The 19,577-nt window shown below is 57.7% G+C and overlaps 1 protein-coding gene across 6 annotated transcripts in view; it reads right to left on the bottom strand.

The window, feature by feature from the left end:
• FARP2 (FERM, ARH/RhoGEF and pleckstrin domain protein 2) overlaps nucleotides 1-19,577 on the bottom strand; it is an 86,135-nt gene that overhangs the window by 1,723 nt on the left and 64,835 nt on the right. For 3 of the 6 annotated variants that reach the window (XR_003678133.2, XR_008619455.1, XM_028483534.2), the window contains exons 14-24: nucleotides 16,183-16,343; nucleotides 12,235-12,324; nucleotides 11,729-11,862; nucleotides 11,292-11,373; nucleotides 10,274-10,523; nucleotides 9,305-9,435; nucleotides 6,222-6,290; nucleotides 5,575-5,664; nucleotides 2,042-2,124; nucleotides 1,088-1,206; nucleotides 688-848 (exon numbers count right to left, since the gene is read on the bottom strand). Coding sequence is in view for 4 of the 6 variants with exons in the window: in XM_028483534.2 (XP_028339335.1) it covers nucleotides 688-848; nucleotides 1,088-1,206; nucleotides 2,042-2,124; nucleotides 5,575-5,664; nucleotides 6,222-6,290; nucleotides 9,305-9,435; nucleotides 10,274-10,523; nucleotides 11,292-11,373; nucleotides 11,729-11,862; nucleotides 12,235-12,324; nucleotides 16,183-16,343 (1,370 nt within the window). In the remaining 2 variants the exon portion in view is untranslated. Of the gene's footprint in view, nucleotides 1-687; nucleotides 849-1,087; nucleotides 1,207-2,041; nucleotides 2,125-5,148; nucleotides 5,453-5,574; nucleotides 5,665-6,221; nucleotides 6,291-8,229; nucleotides 8,264-9,304; nucleotides 9,436-10,273; nucleotides 10,524-11,291; nucleotides 11,374-11,728; nucleotides 11,863-12,234; nucleotides 12,325-16,182; nucleotides 16,344-19,577 lie in introns of those variants that run through there. The other 3 variants (XM_028483532.2, XM_055091058.1, XM_055091068.1) reach the window with 3 other exon arrangements.

Here is a 19,577-nt window from a genome sequence, read left to right as displayed (position 1 = left end):
GTAGGGCTCCCCCGCAAACAGAGGCCCACGCAGGCAGTGGCCCGGCCCCGGCCCGCAGCGCGGCGCCCCTCTGGCACGGTGAGGAGGAGCCGCCCTGCTCGGCCCCGAGGCCTGGCGCCGCTCTGCGCTGGCCCTTGTGCCCTCCGGCCGGCGCCACCGCTGCCGTCCTCGTACCTCACTCTGGGGCGAGGCGCGCGGGCCCGAGTACATCCGCAGACGGCTGGGCCCTCCCCACGACGCAGGCCTCTGTCCCCATCAGGGTTGGTGCTCATGAGGGCCCCGCGCCTCTGACACGTGAAGGGGTGGCACAGACGGCGGACGCAGTGTCCAGGGCCACTCCGCCATCTTGCAGGCCCCAGCGAGCTGGCCACGCTCCCCGCTCTACCACCCCCCCGCCCCGCCACCCCCGGCCGTGTCAGGACCCACCTGCGCTCCTCGCCTGATCTGCTGGTCCCTCCCCCGGCCCCGGCGGAAGCTCAGGACAAGTGGAGGCAGAGGTGGCCCGGGCGCAAAGAGGCCGCTCCCGGTGAGGGAGGCAGCCATCCCGGGATCCCGGGGTGACAGGCCCTTCGGAGAGAGCTCCTGATGGCGCCCTCCCGGCCCCGCCCACCCGGGCGGCTCTCCCCTGCCACCGTGGACCCCGGGTGCCCCATCAGCCCACACAAGCAGGGTCTCCGGTGGCCGCACCTCGACGGCTGCTCTGCGGTCGGCCCTGGAGATGCTGGTGGTGCGGTCCCAGCACACGTGCATGGCGGTGCTGGCCCGGTGCTGGCCCGGCCCCCCTGAGGAGCGGCGGGCCCCGCGAGCGTCGTCTTCCGACTCCTCCAGAGAGACCTCGTCGGAGAGCCCTGGGGGAGAAGTGAGCCCCTGCTCAGAGGAGACGGGACGCCCCCCCCCCCGCCCCCCGGCCAGCAGCAGGCAGGGAGCGAGACCACGCGCTGCTCCTGCCAGAAGAGCTCCCGCCCCTCCCGCCCGCCTGAAATGTCCCTCGTGGACGGAGAGCACGTGGGCCCAGCGGGCTGCCCGTGACCAGGGTGACAGCCATAGGAAAGCTTCCTTGTCTCCCGGGGGCCTGGCCAGCACTCACCGCGGGGAAGGGGGCACAGCAGGCTGCCCGGCGGTGCCAGGGCTGTGTCGGCGCTGCTCTTGGCTGCATCGATAGCGGCGTTCAGGTCCCTCATCCACTTCTCTTTCTCCAGCCGGGTGCTGCGGGGCAGAGCCGAAGCTCAGCCGCTGGGCAGGGCCCACAGCCAGGGCTCCCGGCCGCGCCCCCTCCCAGTGGAGGGCAGAAGGTCAGGGTGCCTGCTTCCCCTCGTGTGCCCTGTCCTTCGGGTCCAGAGGGCTTGTCGGGACGCTGCTGGAGGCCCAGCCTGCATCCATCATGCTGGAACGGGGGTGCTCTACAGGGTACTTTGTTCCTGGAATGGGTTTTTAAGTCTCTGGGGCTGTGAAGCTGAAATATGAGATTGGGTCCTGGATCATAATTAAGCTGCCAGGGTTTCCTGGTGGGAGTCCAGTGCCCTGTGCTCTGACATCAGCCAGGACCCCGTAGGACGGGAGCTGAGAGCCAGGCACCGCCCGCCCGGACGCAGGACGACACCTCCTTTGGAAGAAGCTGGGGACGCGGGCTCCCACAGGGGAGGGACCGGGCACAGCGTCCAGGCCGCCAGGAGCGCGGGTCGCCTTGCTGTCGACAGGGCGCAGGGAGCGGGGAAAGCGTCCGTTTGCTCCTGTGCTACGGCCCCGTCAGCCATCTGCTGCCCAGCTCTGGGGCAGGAGGCAAGTGACGCTAGGCCTCCGTGTGGCCACCCCGCTGGGCTACAGCCCGCGGCCCCTCCTTCGAGCAGCCAGCAGTGTCACAGCCAGTCTCTGCGGATGGGCTCAACGATCACAAGCTCCCACGGACAGTGAAGCTGCTCCTGCAGTCGTGTAGCTTTGAAACAGCGCTCAAGGGGCCGTGTGTCCCCGTGACTGCGACACTGTCACGACTCAGAGGAGACCAGGGCGGCTGGGATGCGGAACGTGGGCGGAAGGCCCTTACCTGGCTGCCACCACGACTGTCTTCTGAGCGGCGTAGATGGTGAAACAGTGCGGGACAGACCACTCATTCCCGCGTTCTTCCACCTGCGGGCCGGAGAGGAGGCGGTGTGACCCGGAGCGGGGCTGGCGGAACCCGAGCTCGCGGCAGGACCCGGGTGTCGGCCAAGCCCACGCCGACTCTATGAGGGGCTACAGGAGACACAAGGGATCCCCGCGCCACGGCGCCTGCTGCCCAGGTGGGCAAGCTGAGGGCCGTGGGCACCCAACTACTCACCGGTGGGTCCAGCACTATTAGCTGAAAATCAAGCACGGGAAAAAATGTTGAGCATTTTAGTTGAAAAGGGAGTTGGACAATTCCTGTTTATAAAGTGGTACCAAAAGCTAACAGAGTTAGATTCAGGCTCATCTCAGTTATAAGAGATGAAGAGAAATAACTCCAGAACAAAGTATTCCTTGATCAGACCTAAAAGCCTAGAGGAGAAACTGTCCTCTAACCAAGTGAGCTTGTTCTAGGAATGAGGAAGGTGACTGATGGAACCCACCCTGTCACCAAGTCAAAGGGAGAAGAGTGACCATCCCCCTCCACGCGCTGAAACACCTTTGCCAAAATCCCACGTTATTTCTGATGATATCTCTTAGATACAAACAGAAGGAAACGGTGTCTTTCACAAGCCAAGAGTCACCATCCTTCCCTCCCACAGTCAGGAGCGAGGGCTGGCTGGCTGTCCCCAGGACCATCCAGTTACAGGTGACCCCCCCCCCCCGCCCCCCGCCCGGAACATGGGACGCCAACCACCGAGCCTCACGCTGGACTTAAAAGGGTCTGAAACTAACATGAGCGCAGCCAGCAGGAGAAGGTTATCAAGATGTCGGCCGCCCCCTCCAAGTCAATATGTAAATTTAATGCAATTTCCACAGAAACGCCAGTGGTGTTTCTTGAAGGAATTTGTCCAAATGACTCCAAAGTTTATTTAGAAGAATTAAATACTTGAGAAGAGCAAAGAACTGTTTAAAAAGGACAAATAAGGGAAGGAACTTACCCACACAGTGACTAACCCTTACACCACCACTAATTAGAAGAGTGTAGACTGGTGTTGGGACAGACAGAAATGGAACAGAACCTTCAGAAAGAATCCAAGTGTAAAGACAATTTTTTATGATAAAGGCAGACTTTGGGATCAGTGAGAAAATTGGAGGATGTAACAAATAATGGGAAAACTAACTATACGAGGAGAAAATGTTACATCCCAATCTAAAAACATCAAAACCAACAAATTTTAGGCAGATTAAGTAAAAGAGAAAAAACTGTAAGTGTATCAGTAAAGAAGGTCCCACACCAACAAAGTCTTGGTGTGGGAAAGACTTTCTGAGACCGTGCCAAGGACAGAAACCCTAAATTAGGAAAAGATGGACAGACTGACTACAGAAAAACGTCTAAGTTCACCCCTTCAACACGTATTCGTCGGGCCTCTGTGCCCGTGGCCATTCTAGGAACAAGACAAACGCGATCCCCGTCTGGAGGGAGTTTATAAACTCTGAGGTGACACTGAACTGCAGGCAAAGTGACGGGAATTACGTACCTGGAAAGCACCTGAGACCTGGAAGGGTTTAGGAACGCTTCACAAATGCTAACAGGCCAGAGCGACAGACGCGTCCTGCCTCCTGGGGGAGAGCAGAGCGCGCAGGAAGCGGCCTTGCTGGCCCTCCCTGGGGCGCGGGGGACGGGGGTGGACGGCCAGGGCTGCCCAAGGCTGGGCCGGCGCAGGCGCAGACGGGCCTGGAGGGAAGGCCACCCGGTCAGCCGCTCCCACGGCTGAGCACTCAGGGAGAACAGGGAGCCCCAGGCTCACATACACGCGTGGCGGTTTAGCTCAAGGCCATAACTAAGGATGCGTAGAAAGATCCAATGGTGCTGTTTCTAATTCTGAAAAACTAGACGTAGCCAAAACGTCCAGTGCAGGGAGCTGGTTAAATAAACCGGGGCTCGGCACACCAATCCACTACTCATGGCTCCTGAGCCGGTGCTAGAAGCAGAGGACACAGGAGGATGTTCGAGATGAACTGCCGAGCAAAACCAGTGCGGGTTACAAAGCAGCTTGTGGAGGGTGTTCCCCAGATGATGGCGAAATGCCGACAGCACTCAGTATTGGGCAGTGCAATGATGAGTGCTCTTCACTGTACAGCTTCAGTTTTTCTCTATACCGAAGGTATAATTTTTAAAAGTATACTTTAAAACAGATGGGGTCTGCTTCCAGGGATGGCAGGTGAGGTTATTCAAGCTGACCCCTTTTTGCTGAGAGTTGGAAAAGCTGAACAAATGTTACAGAGACACCTGCGGAGGCTCTGACGCTCTCTGGAAGGCGGTGCAGGGCCCAGGGTGCGGACGGCGGGGAGAAGGGCCAGACGCCACGGAGGAGAAAGGGGCGGAGGACGGCGCTGACGCTTTGCAGATTGGGAACTGGACAGGGGTCGGACCCCAGCCATCCTACACCTGGATGGGGCCTGGCAGGGCTGCAGGGAGAGGTGCTCACCGCGTAAGATGTTCTGGACAAACAGCACATCTTTATAGCAAAAACCTGAACTTGGCCGCCTATCTCTGCTGTTCCCAAAGATGGGTTCCAGGCCGAGTCTAGGTTTGCACTCAAGGCGGAGTCTCTCCGTGACCTTGAAGGCCACAGAAGGCACCGACCACGGAGAAGAAGACAGACCGCCTCACATTAAGACGAAGAATTCCTGCTCATCAGAGACCACGTTAACACACCACGCGGCCCGGAGACGGTGGGGGTGCGGACACGCCCTGGCGGCAGGTGGTGTGGACAGAGCACGAGGTGCGGCCCAGGCCCTCCAGAGCTCTGAAGACAGCTTGCGCCGTCTCTTCACGGGGTGGAGGTCAAAGGGCAAACGAGAGGCCACACAGCACGATTCAGTGGAGGTCACCGCGAGCTTCCCTGAGGCCAGTCCTGACCCACAGCCCGCCCTCTCTTTAGCGGTGGTGGGATCTGTTTTACCATTTTAAAGCTGTGTGTGTGTGTGTGTGTGTGTGTGTGTGTGTGTGTGTGTGTGTGTGTGTGTGTGTGTGTGTGTGTGTGTGTGTGTGTGAGAGAAATAACTAATTATGATGCCAAAAGAAACCAAAATCGTCAGTATAAAAGAGAGAAGTATAAAATCAAGGAAGTGAAAACTCTACAGTCTTAAGAATTAGGGGTCCAGCTTTCTCTTTTCAAAGCTGTGTCAGCACCCAACCCCTCCAGCAGCACGGTGGCCCCGACGCCCGACCCGGGTTTTGCATGGAGTCTCCCACCAAAGGACAGGGCTCCCTGGGAGGAGTAGGTGGGTTCCTGGCGGAGCTGGGCCTTGTCCTGCAGGGGCTGGTGGGCTTGGTCAGGAGGCCCTGGAGGGGCTGCAGGTGGGGCTGTTGGAGCACCAAGAACAGTAGCCATAACAGGGTGAAAAGGCATGAACAGCCCAGCAGGTGCTGCTATGTGGCGCGGCCCCCGACCACCGGTCCGGACCTGCCCGGCGCCGGGCGCTCACCAGCATGCCGCGCAGCGGAAGGAGTCCCCGGATCCGGAAGTGGCTGGTCCCCGAGGCACCTCGGCTTGTGTACAGCAGCATGTCTGAGAACTGAGGGACCAGAAGCTTTAGATAAATGAATTGTGAAAACAAGTAACGAGGGTTCAACATCTTAACAATCAGACCAACTTCAACTCCAAGGGCCCTGTGTGCTTACTCAGTTGGCTGGAGGTTTTTGGCAAAAAAGGGATTTTTGTTTCATTCATACAGTCGTTTTGACCAAGGGGGACCAGTAACCACATGGGCCAGCAGACCTCTTGGCTGGCGGGAGGCGGTGGGGGGCTGGTCCTGAGGGCCACCCCCACCCAGGAAGGCTGGGGTTTGAATCCGCTAGCTGGGCGCGAGGAAGGGAGCTGAGCAAAGGGGACCTGCTGGCGGCAGGGACTCGCTGGGAGGACCTCAAGGCCCTGCGAACTGACGCTGGCACGAGCAGAGCGGCCCTGCAGCCGCAGGCGTGTGGGTTTTTCTACCTTCTGGCTTTTGCTCATCCTGCAGACAGGAGCCCAGAACCCAGAATAAGGAAGGTGGCAGGCCCGCGAGTGTCTCTGCGACCCTCTCCGGGCTCCTGACAATGAGGCGCCCGCCTGGACCGTGCCCATCGCACCTACCAGAAAAAACATCCTCTGCTGCAGGCCCTTCCTGGTGAGCTTGTGGAGGCAGCCCTCACGGATAAACTCCTGCAAGACACCATCGGGGGTCCCTGTGTGCTGGCCGAGGGCACCTCGGCAGATGGCACGTCACCCTCCACGCTCCTCTGAGCCCCGCGCAGGCCCTCCCGGGCCCTTCCGCGGCGCCCTCCTGCCTGGATGGATGCCTGAGGACCCGCCGTGCCGCTCCAGCCTCCCTCCCATCTGCTCCCCTCGGTCGCCCGCATCCTGTTTGGTGTCGGTTAACTAGGTGCCCGGTCTCTGGGCTCCCACAGGCCGGCTCTGCTGAGAGCTGGCACACAAGGCAAAGGGCATCGTTGAGGGGCAGCTTCTGGAAGGTTCCACCATGGAGATGACGTGAGTTCAGCTTTGAGAAAAGCTGGGCGGGGCAGCTTGAGAATGGGAGGGGAGAGGACAGGACACCTGGTTCCCACCAAACGTCACAGGGGACTTGTCAGCTGCCGCCCTGGCGCTTGAGCAGAGGATTCCTAAGGCCACGAAGGTGCTACGGCCCAGAGTGAGACCCTCCAGTGGGCTGAGGCTCAGCGGGAGCCCCCCGTGTCCCGGACAGCCCCCTCCCCCCGGGACTCGGGGCTCCCCTCACCGCCGGGCCAGGCCCCACACCTGCCTCCGGGGCACAGATGTCCGACATCCCTAACAGCCTGCGCCCTGGCTGAAGCACCGTCCCGGGGGCCCCGAACAGTCCGCTTGGGACTATTTCTGGGGACTCTTCCACCGTCTGCTGTTCTATCAGAGAAACAGCACGGCTGGTGCCCCGAGAACACCCCAGCCTTAACAGCCCTTAGGTGACCAGAGCAAGCACACAGGGAGGAGGGCTCATCCAGTAACCCTCACGGACACAGCGAGATGAGAAACCAGCCCCAACCCAGGGACAGCGCTGCAGGGGGAGGAGGGCGGCCCCGGCCCCTGGGGGTATGCTCCCCGAGGTCCCGCCTCCTCGATGCTTGGCCTCGGGGCCTCGTCACCCACCTTCAGTTCACAGCCCTGCTCTTTGACCCTGCGCTCAGATAACTGGGGCGGGCTCGTCTCTGACTGATGCACGCGTTTCACTCGGGGAGGCCAGGAACCCCGGGGGGGTTAAGGCAGGACTCGGAGACCCTGACTAATAGCAGCGGTGAGGGCAGCAAGGGCGCCCCGGGGATCCCGCCCCACCCCTGCTCTATGCAGCTCCTCTTGTTTATTTGCCCCTCTGGTGACAGTTTCCTGGGGCCATCTGTAAGTCACTGCGTGGGGGCACGCAGAGAAACAACAATGTAACAAGAGCCCTCCCACCTCCCAGGAGCTCCCAGCCAGCAGCACGGCTGGAGCGGTCAAGGAGGGAGAGGAAACGGGGCTGTCCTGGCTCCCAGCCAAGGCCCTGCTCCAGGAGGGCAAAACCTTCCTGTCTGTTTTAGTCTTGTTTCTTTGAGCTCGTGGTCCCACACTCGCAGTACCTTTCTTCTAACAAGGCTAACGCAAAACGGGATTTATACACCCACGCGCCAATCCTCTTACGTTTGTGCTGAGACAGGAACATCCCTGTGCAACCGTTTCTTTTCGGGATCTTAGCTCCCTGACCAGGGATCGAACCTGCGCCCCCTGCGTTGGAAGCGCGGATTCTTAACCACTGGACCTGTGCAACCCTTAAAACAATTTTCTTTTGCTGACAGTACTGAGTCCAAAGCAAAAGGAATTAGTGACAGAAAGTAAGCAGCCCGGGAGACACACAGACCCATGGAACACAACTGAAGGTTCAAAAATGAACTCTCACTCCACGGCCCACTGATTTTTGACCAAGGAGTGAAGACAGTTCAGCAAAGGAGTTGGGACAACTATATATCCACTTGGAAAAGAGCCAGGTTGGACCCATATCTCACACCATATACAAAACTCAAAATGATCAGCTTTGAAAGTAAGAGCTAAAACATAAACAACTTTTAGATGAAAACACAGGGGTAAGTCTTCATACCTTGGATTAGGCAATAGTTTCTTAGCTATGACACCTAAAGCACAAGCAACCAAAGAAAAAACAGACAAATTAGACATCAGCTAAATTAAAAACTTTAATGTTGTAAATGATACCATCGAGAAAGTGAAACGATAACCCACAAAATGGGAGAACATATTTGCAAGTCATATTCTCGTAAGGGTCTGGTATCCAGAGTAGATAAGGAATCTCGCAACAGTAAAAACACAAACAACCCAATTAAAAGGCGGGCAAAAGACTTGAATAGGCATTTCTCCAAAGAAGGCACAGAAATGGCCAATAAACATATGAAAAGTTGCTTAATGTTAGTCACTAGGGAAATGCCAATCACAACCACAAAGAGATGCCACTATGTACCACCAGGATGGCTAGAATCAAAGACAAGACATGGAAAAGTCGGAACCATTCTATACCCCTGGTGGGAATGTAAAGTGGTGCAGCCACCGTGGACAACTCTGGCGATTCCTCAAAATGTTAAATACAGAGTAACCACACGACCCGGCAATTCCACTCCTAGGTATGTACGTTTGTGCCCAGGAGAAATGAAAACACGTGTTCACACAAGGACTTGTACGTGACGTTCACAGAAGCACCATTCTCAATGGCCGGAAAGCGGAAACAACCCAAGGGTCTATCAGCAGATGAACAGGGAACCAAAATACGGTGTCTCCAGAGAATGAACACACTTCCGGCACAAGAAGGAATGAAGCCCCAGCATAACACACAACACGAACGAAGCCTGGGACGCTGTGCTGAGTGGAAGAAGTGAGACACAAAAGGCCACACACCGTGAGACTCCACGTGCATGAAATGTCCGGAGGGAAGCCCAGAGACAGAAAGCCGATCAGAAGCTGCCAGGGACTGGGCAGCGGGGCTGGGGGTGGCCGCTGACAGGGATGGGGTTTCTTTTGGGGGAATGAAAATGTTCTGGAATTAGCGGTGACGGTCGCACAACCTCATGAATATACTGAGAGCCACCGAGTCGCACATTCTGAATTATATCTCAATTAAGAACAGTGAAGTAACCAGTCCACAGAACTTTCTCGAAGTCGCTCACCCTGCCAGGGGCAACGAGGCTCTCCACGCCGACCAAGTCCCGCTGCAGCTCCGTCAGCTTCTGGAGGTTCTCCAGCCGGACGAGGCTGTGCTGGAGTGCGGAGGTCACCTCCGTGATGGCCTTGAGGGCTTCTGCGTGGAGAGGGCCCTCAGTACAGGTGCCCGGGCAGGTGAGCTGGGGGTGGCATGGACGAAACCCTCCACCCGCCAGTTTGTGACAGGAACTGACAATTTAAAGGTGGTTTTAATTCCAGGAACATTGTACTCAAACTCCTCACAGGACTGCTAGGGACAGCAAGTGTGGGTCCCTGCAGATGACCTGAGACTTGGACTCGATCAGCCCAAACTGCTGACTAGCCGACACTCACGCTCGGTAGAGGGAAAGGGCAGTCTTTACAAACAACTACTGAACGTTACGGGCAAAGCAGCGTCGCCCGCCCTCATTTTACCTGTGCTGCTCTTCTTTCACATTTCCCTTAAAACGCATGGAAACATTCTGGGCAATTTTGTCCCCTCCTTTTTGGCAAACACAAAACGCTTGCTTTTAGGATGCAGAGGAAGGGCGCTGTCCACATCATACGGTCCGTTTTGCTCCCTGTACGTCAGAAAGTATCTGAGCTATTCTCAGGACACCGGGAGACCCGCTGGAAGGAAGGGCGACCTAGTTCTTCACCTTGTACGTTCAGAGACAGACAGTGGTGACCGGACCCGAGAGGCAGTGACTTCCTGCTCTACGTTTGTGCTGCAACTGGAAGTCAGTCCTATCTGAGGTCACAAGGGTCAGGGTTTATTCCTTCGTCCCTCTCACCAAAGTCAGGAGTGACAAAGCCCACCGACGTCAGAAGCTTCCCTCAGGCCACGTGGCCCCCCCAGGCGTGCGGTTCAGAAGCAGACCACCGCCCCCCTCCCCTGGGCGCCGCGGGCGGAGGACCGGGTGCCCGCGGGGGCGGGGCGTTGGGCGCGCCCTCACCGCGGCGGTCGGCGCGGTCCTGGTCGCCGCGGTCGGCGTCCTGGCGGTCGGGGGCGCACAGGCGGCGCAGCAGCAGCCGGTAGTGGCGCAGGCGCTGCAGCGGCTTCACCAGGAAGGCGTTGAGCGGCAGGTAGCAGACCTTCTGCAGCTCGAAGTCCCGGCGCACCGCCTCCAGCCTCCGCAGGCGCCTGCTGGCCGCTTCCAGCTCCGTCAGGACCTCGTGGAGCCTCTGGAAGTGGCGCGTGAGCGTCTGCGGGGCGGGGGGCGGCTGAGCGGCGGCCCCCGGGCCCCGCCCGCCCCTGTCAGGTCTCCCCCTACACCGGTCTGCCTCGGTGGGCATCACAGGGGACCCGCCGGGCTGGAGGAGCGCCGCCCGGCGGCCGCGCGTGCGTGTGGGCCCTAAGTTCACGCCGCGCGCCTCCGCCTCCGGGACGCGTTCACCACCCGCCCCCAAAACCCGGAGCCTGGAGGCACGGCGGGGCCTCGGCGGGAAGCCTCGGGCACGAGCTCGCGGCGCCCACCCCGTGGGTCCCGGTCCCGCGAGAGCGCCGAGCGCTGGAAGCACGACCCGCGCCGCCGCCCGGAGCGCTGAGGCCCGAGGAGAGGCCGGGAACGGGCGCGAGCTCAGCAGGAGCAGCTGCACCGGCCCGCGGCTCTGAGGGGAGCCTGGCCCGGCGGGACGCAGCCCTGGGGGAGCGCTCTTTATCCTGAGGAGAGCGAGTCGGGACGAGAGTGCCGGCCAGCAGCAGCGCTGCGCTGCGCTGCGCTGGGCGGAAGGCGGCTCTCAGACGACCTGCCCTGAGGGGGGGCGTGTCCCGAGGAGGGGCTGTCCCCGTGGAAATAACGCTCGGAGGGGAGCGCGGGCTGACCTGTATGCCGTCCTCTCGGGACGCTGAGCTTCCCGAGGGGAAAGCTGCCCTGACTTGTGCATCATTCTCAGGGGAACACTGTCCTGACGGGGAGGCTGGCGTCCACAGGGCCAGCTGCTAGGTGGAGAGCCGCGCGCACACCGCGCTACCTTTAACTGAAGCATGTTGCTGAGCAGGACGTCCCCGATTCGTCGGTGGTCGCCTGTGGCCTGGGCACTGGAAGACCCCTCCCTGGAGTGGAGACGGACAGACACGGGCAAAAGCTGGCGACAGCGTGTGAGATACGCTTCGCTCGCTGCCAGTGCCATGGTGGGTCCCAGGCTCAGCACCGAGAGGCTCTGAGGGCGAGGCCATGCTTGACGGAGGCACTTGTCACATCTCAGCCATCCTCGCAATGGTGGTGACCAGGCAAAAAAGGGTCTCCTTTTAACCTGCTTCTGTCCTCTCCTCTGGAGTAGGGTGAATGCAAGTGATGGTACCTACGGACTAACGCTGTCTCGGTGAAATAGTGGCCCTTGTGAATTAGCTAGGAAGCTGGGAAGCTCCCGCGCACAGGGGTGATAACGTGGGCGACGCAGGGCGTTACCAGAGCGCCAGCCGCAGCTCCACCTCGCGCAGGAAGCCTCTGTGGAACTCATAGATGGGGTCGATGTTGGAGAAGAGCAGGGTCATCAGGTCCGCAGGCATGGCGTCCGCCTTGACCACAGCGCTCCGGAACCACTGCCGGGAGAGCTCACGGTGACCAAGGGACCTGGCCCCTGACGACATACAGCAGCGACCCCGGAGCCCCCACGAGGACAGCGCAAATCAGTGCCACGGCTGACCAGCCAGTTTTCACAACAGAAGAAAGCAATTCTGGGTGAAAAGCTTCAAGGGGATATATTCCCAGGTTCACAAAAAATCGGACCCAATATTCCGACCTGACGTAGACATGTTTTAAGGCAGATATATTTAACAGAACATGTACACATACACACACACGCAGGTCTCACGATGGCCAAGAGCCGTTTCTCAGGTGGGGATCCTGTGTCTCTGGCCCAGATTTAAGAAGTATTAAGAAAATCAAAGCAACAAAGGACTTAGGTTTCATACCACGGTAATAACTTCTAAATCCTTCAGGTATGTTCGCTCTGTAGCAAGAATCTCCTTTGCTATGAAATAGGCCTCGTCCGCGGGCGCACACTGCAAGAAGCGCAGACAGTGTGAGCGTGTCGGCCGGCCACGTCGCCGACGGTCCTAACGCTCCATCTCCTCTGCTCAAGTTAGCGCTGTCATGTGATCTTCACGTGCACTTCCTGAGAGAGTCACTTCTAAGTAAAGATATAAGCCCAGCTGTATCTCCCCCAGATGTTGTTCTCATTTTATAGTATTCTTTTTGAGAAAAGAATTGCTGTTTAAACAGCAACATATAGTGAAGCTAATTACTCGATTTGTGATGAAATTACTGTTCAGATATCACTCACAGGACTGTAGATACAGGCACACCTCAGAGATATAGCGGGTTGGGTTCCAGACCACAGCAATAAAGCAAATATTGCAACGAAGTGAGTCACATGAATTGTTTGGCTTCCCAGTGCATAAAATTACATCTCCCCCAGACTCTAGTCTATTAAGGGTACAACGGCCTTGCGTCTTTCCCTTTTTTTTTTTTTTTTTTTTGGCCATGCTGCACAGCTTGCGGGATTTTAGTTCCCTGACCAGGGTTTGAACCTGGGGCCATGGCAGTGAAAGCACCAAGTCCTAACCACTGGACCGCCAGGGAACTCCCACATTATGTCTAAAAACACAATGTACATACCTTAATTAAAAACTACTTAATTGGGACTTCCCTGGTGGCGGAGTGGTTAAGAATCTGCCTGCCGATGCAGGTGACACGGGTTCAAGCCCTGGTTCAAGTCCAGGAAGATCCCACATACCGCGGAGCAACAAAGCCCGTGTGCCACAACTACTGAGCCTGCGCTCTAGAGCCTGCGAGCCACGACTACTGAAGCCCGCACGCCTAGAACCCGTGCTCCGCAACAAGAGAAGCCACGGCGATGAGAAGCCCGTGCACCCAAACAAAGAGGAGCCCCTCCTCCCCACAACTAGAGAGAGCCCCCAGGCAGCAACGAAGACTCAATGCAGCCAAACAAAACAAAACAAACCAAACAAACAAATAAAACTACTTAACTGCTAAAAATACTAACCATCATCTGAGCCCTCAGCGGCAGCAGTAACATCAAAGCTCACTGACCACAGATACCACAACAATCATAATAATAATGGAAAAGTTTGAGGTATTGTGAGAATTATCAGAGTGTGACACAGAGACACAAAGTGAGCAAATACTATTGGAAAAATGGTGCTGGCAGACTTGACACAGGGTCACCACAAACCTTCCATTTGTAGGAAAAAAAAAAAAAAAAAAAAAGCGGAGCGCAATAATACGAGGTCTGCCCATACACGAATGTATGTGATTATAAACAATTAAGCCTAACTCACACGAAAGTCATTAAAATTGCCAAGCGGTGTACGTTTTATCTGTGCCTGCGGTTAGAGCCGGAGGCTGGCTAACGGGGCCCAGCCCCGGGGCTCTTAAACCTGCGACAGGGCCGCTGACCATCTGCAGGGGCCACAGGCAAGTCAGCCGTGACAGGCCCCTCAGGAGCGGGACGGTCAGCACTGCGCTCCCAGCGAAGCACAGGCCTCACGCCCCTCTGGGCCGGGGGCTGTGTCTGATCCCTGCAGGGCCCCACCCCAGCCTGAGCACACCTCAGATGGCTGCCCCCGCCTCGGTCAAGGCCCCGGTGCGTGGCCTCTCCTCCACCCTCTCCTACCTGGCGGACACCTGGCCCTGCTCTTCCCCCAGGCGGAGGATTTAGGGCCGACCCTCCCACGTCCACCGTGCCAACAGGCACCTGGGACTGCCCAGGAACAGAGGTCCCTGCCCTCGAGCTGACAGCCTGCCAGGCAGGAAAGCAACAGGCAGGAAGCAACTCCAGCTACCGGGGAAGTGACCCAGCCGGGCAGCAAAGCGCACAGAAGGACGAAGGGAGCAGGTGGGGTGGAGGCTGGCAGGACACACACCTGCCTCCTAGAGAGGGCGGGGCCGGGTGGCTGGGCAGTGGGGGCCAGCCCAGAGGTCAAGGATGGGGGGCTACAAGGTGAGCCAAGTGGTCACCGGCGGGGCGGGAAGGCAGGGTGTTTGGGGTCTATCTGAGCACATCGTGGTGCGCGGGGCCCAGGATGTGTCTGGGGGCCGGGGCTGGTCAGGAGGCGCAGGGAAGGGCGAGCCAGGCTGAGGGGTGGTGACCCGGACGGTCAGGGTCCGGGTGGGTGGAGGCGGCGAGTCGGCCGAGGGAAGGAGTGCGGCCGGGCGAGGGTCCGAGTCTGCAGGTGACCCATTTGGGGGGGAAGGTGGGGCCGGGTTTGCACCGTGGGGTCTGAGACTTCTCCCTGGGGCCCTGGGGAGTTTAGGGACGTCGCGGCAGCAGGGGCTGCTCCTCCTGTGTGTCCCGGAGGCCACTGCTACAGCAGCCGCCCCGTTAGCCGCGGGGACACCGGGAGGTTCCACCTGACCCTTCACAGCCTGTCCTGCTGTCCTCCCCCTGGGACTTGTGTGTGGAGCGTCCGTGGGCTGCTTCTCACACCAGCTTTTCCCACACCACCGGCAGCCACATGGTCCCACGGCATCTCCCGGTGTCCCGCCCCGGACACCTGCAGGCCGCCTTTCCAAACTTCACGTTCGTCAGTTCTTTCTTTCTGGGCTTTGTGCTATTAAAAAAATGACTTCAAATCCACTGAAAAATCACTGAGCTTGTGTGCTCAGTGAGCTCTCTGGGGTCAGAGCTGCCCCAAGAGGCCCACGGTCCTGGTCTGGCAGGCTTCGGCCCTCCCTGCCCTGGTCTCCCTGTGGCCAAGCGTCCTGGCTCTGGTCCGGATCGCGGACACGTCGCACGCACGCTGCCGGTGAGGGTTTCCTGCCTGGGTCCCCGCTGAGGCCCGAGACCAGCTCCTCTTCCCGTGGCGGGTGAAGGTGCCCAGAGAGACGCTGGGAAACAACCACGGCAGCACGACTGCTGAGGTCACGGTGACACTGCAGGTGCCAAGGGGGCGCCAGCAGCAGAGCGGTCAGCAGCAGCTCGTGGGTGGCCAGCCTGGGTAGCCAGGGCCAACCCCTGATTTCCAGAGCAAAGAGCACCTCTCAGGAAACTCAGTGGAGAGAAAGCAGAACAGCTGCTGCTCTGCCAGCCATACCCGCAAGCAGACCTGCCCGCAGGCCCCAGGTCAGGCCAGAGGGAGGGGCCCTGCTTCGTGCCCACAGGGCGCCGAGGCTGGTGCCCACACACGGGCAGGGAAGCAACCCCACCTTCCCTTTCAGGCCTGCCCGATGCTGTGCGTCCCCACCAATTTCTATTCAAAAGGAGAAACAGCACAGGAAGTGGGAGACACAGGAAGGAGGAGGGATTCCAGGAAGCAAGCTGGCACACGGGCTCGGAGGGAGGGTTGGGCAGCCCCCCCGCCCCCCACCCCCAGCTGGGCAGTCAGATGCCGACGCGGGAGCCCAAGGCCTGGCCAGCTGACGCCGAGGCTTCCAGGACCTGCCAGGGGAGTCATCAGGAAACCTGGGGGTCTCCCAGCGTGCATCTGGGGGGCCGGGGCCTCGCTGGCGATGCTTCGGGCTACGGCCTCGCCAGCGAGCGGGCACGTTTCTCTGCCCGGTCCGTGGCGCTCTGCCTACCGACCTCACTCTTCCCCCGCGAGTCCGCACGCCCAGCCCCCGGGACGCACCTCCAGAACGCCTCAGCCCCCAGCCCCACGGCCTCGCCTGACCCCCAGGCCTCCTCCCAGCACAGCGGGGAGGCTGAGGCCCCCAGGTCCCCGGGATCCAGCCCCGCACCTGGCACCTACGGGCGCCAGGAACGTGAAAGGAATGAGGAGGCCCGTCTTGGCGCAGAGGGACCCCGAGCGCCCCGGAGGTGGCGGGAGGGTCTCAGGACTGGGGAACCCCCAGCCCCTGCTGCCCAGGCCCCCAGCAGCAAGCCCTCCGGGGGCACCCACCTTGTGTCTCACCTCCTCCTGGTCGTCCATCCCGGCTCCGCCAGCGTCGCTGAGGACGGGGCTCAGCAGGGGAGAGGAGCCCTGCTCGGCTGGGCCCAGTGCGCTCAGGCTCGGTGGGGTCTTCCGGGTGGAGGGAAGCTGGGGACTCTCCACGGAAAGGCCTGGAAGTGAACGGGCGATGGGGCGAGAGATGAAGAAGGGCAGGCCCGAGGGACAGCGCCTGCCACCAGGCCCTTCCGGGGACACGCAGGCCTCAGCGTGACATAAGGCAACGGTGAGAACAGGTGACAAGTGAGAGCCCGCTTCCCCAGAGAACCTCCAGGGCGGCGTGGCCCAGGGCTCTGGGCTCCCGGGGAAGATGCGGCCGCGACAGAGCCAATGGGGAGGAGGGTGCACACGTAAGAGGCCAAACTGAAGCTGACTTATCTGGAAAAGAACGTGTATTCTAAGGCCAAGCTCATTAACCGTTCACTTAAAATACTGGATCACGCTCGTCATACTGTTTTCTACCTCCTTGAATTGTTCGTTAGCAAGGATTTTTATTCTGATTTCTAGAATCATACCACAAAAGTAACTAATACTTCATTTTTTCCCCTTCTGAAAATAATGTTTGCTTTTGACCAGACTGAAGCCAAAATTCTGGCCTCGTCCTATTTCATCCAACATTCTGTGATCAAGAAATTCTCTTTTCTATTTAAAAAGAATCCTCAAAGGTTTATTTCTAATGTTTTTCTGTGAGAGATTAGTAACTATTAAATGCCACATTTGAAAGTTACCTTAAAGCAGAGTCTTAGAGGAGACGTTTAACTGTTCAAAAGCAATTTAAGATAGAAATTTACCTTGAGTTTATAAATGTATAGCGTTTTAACACCCAAACTACCACTATCTCTAAGTATGATTATTAAGTCGGTTTACAAAACGCTAGAAGTAACACAACGGGTTTCAAAACGAGACCCTTTCACACCGTGATTGGGACCAAATGCAGTGGCCCACGGTGACCAGTTTACAGACCCAAAACTTGGTTTATTCAGCCTAAAGCGTGAAGTGTGTAGGAGGCAGGCTGGTGCAGAGAGCTTCCTGCTGGCCGGGCTGCCACACACAAGCCCCTGCAGCCCTCCGCCGTGGCCTGAGGGCGGGAGGGAGCCCTTATTTTCACATTGACAAGTTCAGAGCTCTGGGAAGCCGGGACCCCACCCAGGGCTTCTGGGGATGGGCTACCAATGCCGGATGGCAGAGCTCTCCTCTGGGATTCTCACAACCACACAGATTTAAGACACAGAGAAATGTTCACTGACATTAGAAAACCTGGACAACGTAAGAACGTGAAATTATCGGAACCAGTTTTATTAAAATCTGCTTTTATTACAATTTAAAATAAGCTAAGCCACCTTAAAATAGCGTGCCTTGCCTACGTCCCCTCCCCCGACAGGCCTGCACTGTCACTTCTGCGGGGACCAAACCAGCCGAGGGCTCTGGGCTGTGCCCGAGGCGAGGCACGGCTCCTGTGATCGCAGAAGAGGCTCGCTTCCGGATGAGCTGTTCAGGGTCACACTCCAAGGTCCGTTGTGTCCCTAAGTAGCCCGGAACTGCGTAATGAGCCACCTTTACACAGTGAAAATTCAGAAAAGATGCAGAAGCTGCTAATAAGCTGTCTACTTACTCTTCCCAGGCATGTTGCTCAAGGTGTGAGAACCAAGACGCTCACCTTCGTCGGTTCTGAGAACAAGTCCACGGGGTGACCCTCGCGTCTGCCCGCCCCGCACGGCCCTCCCGCCCGACAGAAAGCTACTAGTGCACAGTCTACCACAGAGCTCTTGCAAAACCTGACTTTATTTTTACACAGCAGAAGGTGACAGGTGAGGAGGTGGCGTTAGCTCTGAAGCCTCCTGTGACGAGGCTGCAGACAGGCCCGGCCAGGGTGGGCTCGGGGGCCGACAAATGGGCCGACGAACAGGAGACCAAAGCCCAGCAAGGGACCCCCTCGGGACAAACAGCTCGTCTGGAATAAACTGTTTTGGTTCTAGGGAGGTTAAAAGCCATCACTTGATATTATCATTGTAGACGAGGCTGCCCTTACATCTGCAGGTTCCACGTTTGAAGACTCAATCAATGAGGACGGAATATATCGGGGCGGGGGCGAAACGTTCCAGAAAGGCCCCAAAAGCAACACTTGAATTTGCCGCTCTGGCAACTATTTACACAGCATCTTACATTGTATTTACAACTATTCACAGAGCTTACACTGGATTAGGTGTTGTACCTAATGTAGAGATGATTTAAAGTATCCGGGAGCACGTGGGTAGGTTGTATGCAAATACGACGCCATCTCACATAAGAGACTTTCCTGTCAGGGGTTCTGCTATCTGTGGGGTCCTGGAACCAATCCCCTGTGAATACCAAGGGACAACTGTACTTATTATTTCACAAAAATTGTCAACTCACAATTTAGTGACTCGATTAAAAAGCACTACAAACAGACATTAAACATTTGTTTCTATTAAATCTGTCAGCCGCATCAAAACGTAATACATCACACCTACATCAAATTCTGTCAACACAGACGCTACAAGATGAAGCGAATAAATCTGCGAGGAGCTGTTTTCAAGCAAGGGGCAATAAACGAGGCTGCTGGAGCGTGCAGGCCACTGCCCCTCTGTCGTGACGCCAGTGACGCGCGGGCCCTATGCCCAGAGCGCGCCCGTGGGGCCGTGGCTCTGCAGGCCACTTCCAGGAGTGGCCGGGGCGTGTGAAGGCTGCTCTGGACCGTGTGGTGGCGTGACAGGCTCTGACCTCAGAAAGCCCTGTCCACGTGGACGACCTGTATTAGAAGGCACACCAACAGGCAGACTGCTTAAGCATCTTGAAGATGCTAAATGTCAAGTTTTAGGTGCCACAGAGTATGTGTAGCCTTAACTGACATGGTGAAGCATCTTAGATGTTTGTAAACCCAGACCTCTGCGTCCAAGGTCCTCTACTGTCAAACAGCCAGGAGGAGTCAATGCTGCTCTGAGTCACAGGACCCGCTCACACATAGGTGGTGCGCTACCGCCCCACCGCGGCACCGAGAACCACCAAAGCCTTGCAGACGAGACAGGGTTGGAAACGCTTCCAAAAGGAAATGCTTTGGGATGGGTGGACAGCTCTCCGTTTCTGCGGTCCACCCAGAGTTCACAGGCAGCCTCTGCTCTCAAAGCTGCAAGGTTTGACCGTCTTCAAAAAAGCACTGAAAAGGTAAAACTCTCGTTTCAGTCAGTCAGCAGTGAGCCACCCTGGGAGATGATTTTCTTTGTGGCATTCTTTATTTCCAAACATTTCTAAATATCCATCTTATAATTTTTTTTTTTTTTTTTTTTTTTTTTTTTTTTTTTTTTTTTTTTTTGCGATACGCGGGCCTC

The sequence above is a fragment of the Physeter macrocephalus genome, chromosome 2, assembly GCF_002837175.3.
Source record: "Physeter macrocephalus isolate SW-GA chromosome 2, ASM283717v5, whole genome shotgun sequence".
Lineage (NCBI taxonomy): Eukaryota > Metazoa > Chordata > Mammalia > Artiodactyla > Physeteridae > Physeter > Physeter macrocephalus.
Note: the sequence above shows the minus strand (reverse complement) of the source record. Positions and strands in the feature narration are given on the sequence as shown.